Consider the following 8,687-nt stretch of genomic DNA (forward strand, 5'->3'; position numbering starts at 1 on the left):
CAACATTATACATGAGAACAATCACAACAAGGAGACTACAACTTTGTATTTTGGTTTCTCTCTTACGCACAAAGCACAAGGGCTAGCGACGTACACTTAGCAAATGAAAATGCATTGCGTTTGGCCTAATAGAGGTGTATGCTAGCTAGCTGAACATTCATGGTCGAATTCGAGGGGCATGCGCACAGGTTGAGATATAGGCGATTGACAATCACAAATGTGTAGCTTGCCACCTACTCGCATATGATGTCCGAAGAGGGGTACTTGAGCCTCACTTGGTGCAACTCATGTTGCTTGCGCAAGTCTTGTTCACCCCGTAATGCGCATTGTAGGAACCCTTTTACCGAAAGAAAGAAGCACTAAGGCGCTAGCCCAAAATTAAAGAGGAAGGGGGAAACGAAGTGTGTGAAAATGTGTGTTGGTATATTAAGGTGGAAAAGCGATACAAAATGTGGGGGCTGTTGTCCCCTTTGTTGGGATGGGACTACAAAGAAGTTTCCGGACTGCATTGCACGTGTTGTTAGCGTTACAGCATGGAAAACGGTGTTTTATTTGCAACCAGTATGGGATGGGTCGTAGAGAATAGGCTTCAGCCGGAGATGGGCACGTCGGTGATGGCGGGCTGGTTGGGCTGCTGAGTCTGGCGCTTGGGCACGGTGATGGTGAGCACGCCATTCTCCACGCGGGCGCTCAGCTCCTCGGGCTTGGCGTTGTCGGGCAGGCGGAAGCGCCTCAGGAAGCTGCCGTGTGCCCGCTCCACGCGGTGCCACTTGTCGCCCTCCTGCTTCTCCTCCTTCCTGCTGCGCTCGCCGCTGATGCACAGCACGCGCCCGTCCTCCACCTGCACCTTCATCTCCTCTTTCTTCAGCCCCGGCAGGTCGGCCTGGAAGATGTGGGCCTCGGGCGTCTCCTTCCAATCCACCTGAGTGTTGGCCACGGCCGATGCCTCGCGGGCCAGCTGCCGCGACGGCTCGCTGTCCAGGAGGCGGAAGGGCCAGTCGGCAAAAGTCCTGCTGAAGAGGGCGGAGCTGCTGGCCGGGAAGGGATCCCAGGAGAAGGGGTCGAAGATGGCGCCGCTCTGGCCGAAGAATGGGCTCAGTGCCATATTCTAATCGCTCTGCTGGCTTAGCCTGCACTGCTTGCGCGTCTGAGAGAGGGAGTGGAAATAGAGATAAAACGTCGTATAGTGGCGTAGGCTATATAGCCTGTGAGAGCGTGGACGCTGATGTGAGATAAAGGCGGCTGGATTAGCTGCTCCGATTCGTCTCTGATGACCCCCTTCGCGGCTCGGGCTTCCTTTTAAAGAGGCAGGAGCCCTGCGATGTGTTTCCCCGAGAACTCCAGAACGGCCCAGAGGGTTCGGTTCGGGAACCCTCTAGGCAGAAAGCTCCCTTTCTTTTGAACTTGCCGAATCCTAAAGGCACGGTCATGTCAAGGTAACTAACCTCTTACCGACTCCCTTCCAAGCGGCTGCCGAACATCCATTTGGGAGAGGCAACATCTAGTAATGAATGTGTCGATTCTCAAACACATATGGAAGAAGAAAAGGAAGTGCAAGAAAGTCGGGGGGGAGCCAAATATGACAAAATCAAAGGTAATGGACACCAAGAAATCTAATGTCTTCTAGAAACTTCTAAAAGACTCGAGAAAGTGCTAGAAGATTCTAGAACATTACTTGGAGGTTTTAGGAGACTGCTTATATCGAGACTTACATAAGCATGGCTCATATCACTGGTTATGTTAGTATTGCCTATGTCATCGATGATATCATCATCCTTTTACTAGCGCTTATATCATCTCATATCTAGAAGCTTCCCCTCAACCTTCTTAACTCTAGTATGAATAGGGGTCTTGGGCTACCTGCCTTTCAATCTTGCCAAACTGATATGAGAGGAACAAGAACTTGGCAAAGGGCATCACAATGAAGATGTGCTAGTGATTCTTCATCGTCATAGATACACTTTGTTACCCCTACACCATTTTTAGTCATACCTCTCATACAGTAAATCATTATTAAGTATGTGACACCATACCATAGATGAAAGAAAACTTTACAAATGTTATCAACGTCTACCAATATGCCATTGAGCTCACCTGCTTTCATCTTGTGCAAAAAACTGTGAAGACTTGGCTATAGAGCTTGCATTTTCTTGCAACGGTACTAGGGAGGATTTAGTTCCAAGAGGGGTACTTGGGAGACTCAAGGAGCAATGTAAATAAGCAAGGAAGAACCCAACAAAGAAGGATGAAAATTTCTAGGTAGGAGTACACTCTATTTTCTTCATTGTCATCCTATCACCTTTGGAAAAGGTAAACAAGTGAAAGGACTATCTTTAAATGGAGTACCCTTGATTGCAAGAAAAGTTGGCATTAAGGTGATGAAATTAGCATCATAGTTGCTCTCGAATAATATTTTTGTAATGTGACATCCCTTTTTGCCTTGTAAATGAGAAAAATAAAAACTTAGGCATCTCTTACTTTGGTCGTGTGAGTTATTTTTGATTGATTAACTCAGAGTATTCATGGTGGAGGCGAGGCCTTTGGTAGAGGCCACATCTAATAATGAATGTTTTGATTCCCAAAACACATATGGAAGAAGAAAAGGAATTGCAAGAAAGTAGGGCGAGCCAAAGATGTCAACAGGATATAATCAAAGCTAGTGTTCTCATTTTCAACTCCCTTTTTGCCTTGTAAAATGAGAACAATCAATTTTTAGGCATCTCTTGTTTTGGTCGTATGAGTTCTTTTTGATTGATTAACTCCGAGTGTTCATGGTGGATGCGAGTCGTTTGGTAGAGGCCATGGTGTAGGTCATCCATTTGAAGGCAACATCTAATAATGAATGTTTTGATTCTCAAACACATGTTGGAGAAGAAAAGGAAGTGCAAGAAAGGAGGGGAAACCGAAGATGTCAAGAGGATATAATCAAAGCTAGTGGATACCAAGAGATCCAATATCTTCTAGAAAACTTCTAAAAGATTTGAGAAAGTGCTAAAAGATTCTAAGAAGTTCTAGAACATCACCGAGAGTTTCTAGAAAAGTAGTCATATCAAGACGTACATAAGCATTGCTTATGTCATCGGTTATATTAGTAATGCTTATGTCATCGATGATATCATCATCCTTCTGCCAATGCTTATATCATCTCACATCGAGAAACCTCTCCTTAACCTTCTTAACTCTAGTATAGATAGGGGTATTGGGCTACTTGCCTTTTAGCCTTGCCAAACTAATATGAGAGCAACAAGAACTTGGCAAAGACAAGGATTGTCACCTCACAACTTATAAGGGATTGACTTCAAGAAGAAGAAGAACTTAATTCTTTATTTAAGAAGACAAAGTACAAGAGTATATTTCTCTATACAAGATTCTCTACAATGATGCTTACAATAAGATTGGGTTCATGATACAAGACAACGCAAGATCTTGATGCAAGGCTAGACTGAATACAAGACAAGACAAGAATCGAAGATACAAGGCTTGAACAAGGACTCGAGAGGACTTATGTTGCATGATCCTTACAACCAAAATTTCATTTTCTTATACCAAAACAAAGCTCTAGCTGCACATTAAAATATCCCTGTGTAGATGCCCATGCAAGAAAGTTTTCTTGACATCCATTTATATAAGATCCATATTATCCTCCTTGGCAACCAAGGCAAGCCCTATATGAAGGGTAGTCATATTGACTATTGGAACGAAGATGTCATCAAGGTCTATCCCCTTCTTGTGCTTGAAGTACCATGTTCTAACGTGGTTGATGACCACAAGAGCAAGCTTGAAGCCCTTAGATTCTTACTCGAGGTTGTAACTCATAAGCCAAGGCATTCAACATCTTGAGAAAAGTAGTTGCTCTTTTCTTCCTCCCCCTTGATGCTTCTATTGCTTGGGTGCATGTGCTTCTAGATTGTCCCTTTATCGAGGTGAAGCACTTATCTCATAGGGACTCCACTGTCAAAACCATCAAGGTGATGTGTTGCCAACACTTCACCCTTGTCTTTCCTCCACCCGCCCTTGTTGACCCGACCCACTAGCTTTCCTCAGTAGTAGTGGTAGATACCACCAACGACCGAGCCCACCACCAACGACCGACCCACTAGCTTTCCTAAGACACGAGCAGCAACGACCGAGCCCACCACCAACCCTTCCAAGGATGCCATGGAGAGAACCAAGGTGCTCAATGTTAAGAATCGCGTGGTGGGGGGACTTGCTCAAGATGCTGCGCCGAACACACACAAAATGCACAAGGAGAAGCTCACTCAAGAGACAAGAAGAGAGATGGAGGCCAAAACGTTTTCTTGCTGGTTTCTTCTTCTTCTTCCACACACTTTACAATGTACACAAAGTATAGATAAGATACAACATAAAGGAAAGTGGCCTACTAAGTCAAACAATTCATAACCGACTATACTAGTCAACTGCTGGCGTTATAACTATGCTAGCTGTAAATAGGTGTTACAACCTGAATATAATAAGTAATGAGTCAGTGGCCATGTGAGAGTCATAATGACCACCGACGTGCTAAGTGTAGACGTGTGGACCCATCTAACCAGGCGGTCCATCATTCATGTCCACATGTGTTGAGCTTGTCATCTCAACACTCCCCCTCAAGCTCAACTGCATCTCTGCAACTCCAAGTAAGCTTCGAAACTTTTGAAGCTTCTCTGTACCCAATGCCTTCATGAAGATGTCAGCTATCTGATCCTGTGTGTTGACATACACCAAGTCAATCTCACCTGCTAGTACCTTCTCTCTCACAAAGTGGTAGTGTACTTTAATATGTTTTTTCCTGGCATGGAACACAGGGTTCCTAGCCAACTGTATATTGCTCATGTTGTCACAATAAATGACAACTAGACCTTCCACTTACACATCTAAATCGGACAATAACTTTCGCAGCCATACTACCTCACATGTTGCAATAGCAACACCTCTATACTTAGCCTCTGTACTCGACAAAACAACTGTAGATTGCTTTTTGCTGCTCCAAGTAACTACTGCACTACCAAGAGAGAACATGTATCTACTAGTAGATCTTCTATCAGACATACTACTATCCCAATCTGCATCTGTGTATCCAAACACCTGTATATCTGTACCTGCCTCATAGAAAAGTCTATAATGTAATGTGGACTTCACATATCTCAATATGCGTCTGACTGCATCCAAATGTGGCTTTCTAGGTACTTGCATAAACTAACTCACAAGACCAACAGCATAGCTCAAGTTTGGCCTTGTAATGGTCATGTAGATCAAACTCCCCACTATCCTCCTGAACATAATAGGGTCTTCTATCTCATCCCCAACATCAGCACTCAACTTTATATTCTGCTCCAATGGGAGTGAAAGTGGTTTGCATGCTGTCATACTATACTTGGACAACATATCCAAGCCATACTGTCTTTGGAACAACCATATACCATCATTATATCTGATCACCTCAATGCCAAGGAAGTACCTTAGCTCACCTAAATTCTTCATCTCAAACTTCTTTTTCAAAAAGTCCTTAACTTCAGCAATCCCATTATCACTATCACATGTAATAATCAAGTCATCCACATAGATGACTATGATGACCAAACCTGCATCTCCCTTTCTCACATAAAGTGAGTGATCAGCATCAGAAACATAAAAGCCAATATTGACAAGATACTCTCTGATCTTGTCAGACCATGCTCTAGGTGCTTCCTTGAACCCATAGAGCGCATTCTTCAACCTGCACACATACGTGGAATGCTCTAAATCTTCATAACCTATTGGTTGATCCATATACACTTCTTCTTGCAAATCACCATGCAAGAAGGTATTCTTCACATCCATTTGCTGCAACCTCTAACCTTTGGCTGCTGCCAAAGCAATCACACATCTGGCAGTTGCCATCCTAGCAACTGGACTGAAGGTTTCTTCATAATCTATGCCATATGTCTGGGCATAGCCTTTTGCAACCAGCCTAGCTTTGTACCTACTAATAGAACCATCTGCATTGTGCTTAATCTTATAAACCCACTTACATCCAATAGCTTTCTTGCCCTTTGGCAATGATACTAGATCCCAAGTCTTATTGGCCTCTAATGCAGCCATCTCCTCATCCATTGCTGCATCCCAATGAGCATGACCAGCAGCCTCCTCAAAACACGTGGGCTCAACATTCTCAATCACTTTCACCATATAAGCATAATGGTGAGCTGCATAACCTTCAAAACCAAATCTTTTAACAGAGTATCTAACCCTACTAGATCTGCGTATCACCGGATCACTCAATGGAGCCTTTACATTATTATGAGCTCTCTGTACACTTGGTGTCCTAATAGAAGGAATACCAAGCTCATTATCTAAGCTCTCTGAGCCACTGGAGTCTCCATCAAGAACTGCATCAATGCCATCTGACACTTTATTCTTTCCTTTTTCTTTACCTGTAGTGCTACTAGATGCACCTGAAGATGTAGAGCTACTCCTTAGTCTCCCAGATCATGGACTACCAGATGACGTCTCTAGTCCACTAAGAGTTCGTGATTCTTGTTTTTCATCCTGCACATGAGTGTCATGATCATGATCATCATCCAATGCATCACCACTAGATGCATACCAACTGCTCATTTCATAAAAGATAACATCCCTGCTCACTCTGAACTTACATGTGACAGCGATACCCTTTCTGCTCTAAAGAGTATCTAATAAAGACACATTTTTCTGCCTTTGGATCAAGCTTCTTCCGTAGCTCATCTGGCACATGAACATATGCAACACATCCAAATACCTTCAAGTGCGATACATCAAGCTTCTTGCCAGTAAAGCATTCTTCAAGAGTCATCCCATGAACTGTAGCTGTGAGAGTTCTATTCATAATGTAGACAGCAATATGGATAGCCTTAGACCAAAAATGTTTGGGCATATTCTTTTCAGCCATTAATGCCCGTGCAACTTCTACAATATGCTTGTTCTTTCTTTCTGCAACGCCATTTTACTATGGGGTATACCTGCATGTGAATTGTCTCTTTATCCCATGAGACCTCAGAAAATCACCGAACTCATTCGAGAGGTACTCTCCCCTCCATCTGACCTCAAGCACTTTACTTTCAAACATGTTTCTCTTTCAACTGCAGCCTTGAAAGTTCTAAAGTGCTCAAACGCTTCACTCTTTTCCTTCATAAAATATACCCACAGCTTTCTAGAACAATCATCAATGAATGTGACAAAGTATGAACTGCCTCTAAGAGATACATTTTGTGTAGACCCCCAAATATCTGTATATGCACAACATCAAGGATATTTCTGCTTACATCTCTATCATGTGAAAAGGGTTGTCTTGCCTGCTTACCAAACTGACATGCTTCGCATACCTTATGAAATTCTACAATTCTAAATGTAGGCAAACTTGTAACCAACCCTTTGGACTGCATTAATTTCAGCCTTTGTACATTTGCATGTCCAATGCGTTTGTGCCAAATTTCAATATCTATAACAACACCTTTTCCTTTAGCATACATAGTAGTATTCATAGTAGGAATTCTAGCATCTAGAGTAAACATACGTCCAACTCTACTTCCCTTTGCAACCAACCTACACTTGTCATTGAAGTTTTCTACAAAGCAACCCTTTGCATTAAATCTGACTTGCAGCCCTTGCTCTACCATCTGACTGACTAACACCAAGTTCTTTGTAATAGATGGCACATGTAATACATCTAAAAGACTCTTTGTCTTACCATCATGCGAGGACAAGGAAACTTTTCCAATGTGTGAGATTGGGTGGCATGAATCATCACCCCTCTGCACATAACCTGTATTTTGCAAATCCTGCATCTCTCCAAACCATTCTGCATGGCTGGTCATATGATTGGATGCACTTGAATCAACATACCAAACATCATCATGTGTTCCCTTTCCTATAACAGCATTCAACATATGCTACATAACAAACAGATGTTCATTTTTGTCTTCATTCTGTCATGAAGACGATGCATAGTTTCCTTGCAACTTATCACTGCAAATATCATCTTTCTTAGCATAACATTGGGCTGCAATATGACCTGTTTTTCCACAGTAGCGACACACAATACCAGAGTTGTTAGAACCTTTGTTCTGCCATCCATCTCTTCCTCTAAAGCTCCCCTTTCCTTTAAAGTTACGACGACCTCTTGAAACCTGCATATCGCCAAATTGTTGATTCAATCTGTTTTGTTGGTTGTCACTACCACGTCCTGTACCACGGCCTCTTGAAGAGGACCTGCCACGTCCCCTTCCTGAACTGGAGTAGAAAGCTTGGACATGTTCACCACTTTTGTCAGATGTCTCACTTTGCATGTTGATTTCTTCAGCGATCATAAGGGAGACCAACTCATCGAAATCTGGAAATGGCTTTCTGACATATACAGAAGTTACAAAAGACTTCCAAGCCTTTTCATTGTTAAGTCCACCCAAAGTAGACGACACCAAATCATCATCATCAAGCATTGCATCAATCACTGCCAAGGCACTCCTGCAATGCTCCTTACCTTCAATGCATACTCATTGATAGACATCTTCCCTTTCTTCAATGTATTCAACTCTTGCTTGAGTTGAATCTTTCGTGCCTTTGTATTTACGGAAAACATACTTTCAAGTATGGTCCAATCTGCATATGAATTCTCTGCATTTCTAATATGTCCCAACATATTATTGTCAATTACTACAGACATCCAATACATA

The 8,687-nt window shown here is 42.8% G+C and overlaps 1 protein-coding gene across 1 annotated transcript; it reads right to left on the reverse strand.

Annotated features, from left to right (window-relative positions):
• Positions 1–324: 324 nt before the first annotated feature.
• On the reverse strand, positions 325–1,256 carry LOC148037525 (18.1 kDa class I heat shock protein-like). Its single transcript, XM_087677321.1, has one exon. The coding sequence runs from the start codon at positions 1,103–1,105 to the stop codon at positions 590–592; it is 516 nt and encodes a 171-aa protein (XP_087533447.1). The 5' UTR covers positions 1,106–1,256; the 3' UTR covers positions 325–589.
• Between the last annotated feature and the right edge of the window lie 7,431 nt (positions 1,257–8,687).

Source organism: Lygodium microphyllum, chromosome 4 (assembly GCF_053477565.2).
Source record: "Lygodium microphyllum isolate KBCC chromosome 4, Lygodium_microphyllum_v1.1.10, whole genome shotgun sequence".
In the NCBI taxonomy this organism is placed as follows: domain Eukaryota; kingdom Viridiplantae; phylum Streptophyta; class Polypodiopsida; order Schizaeales; family Lygodiaceae; genus Lygodium; species Lygodium microphyllum.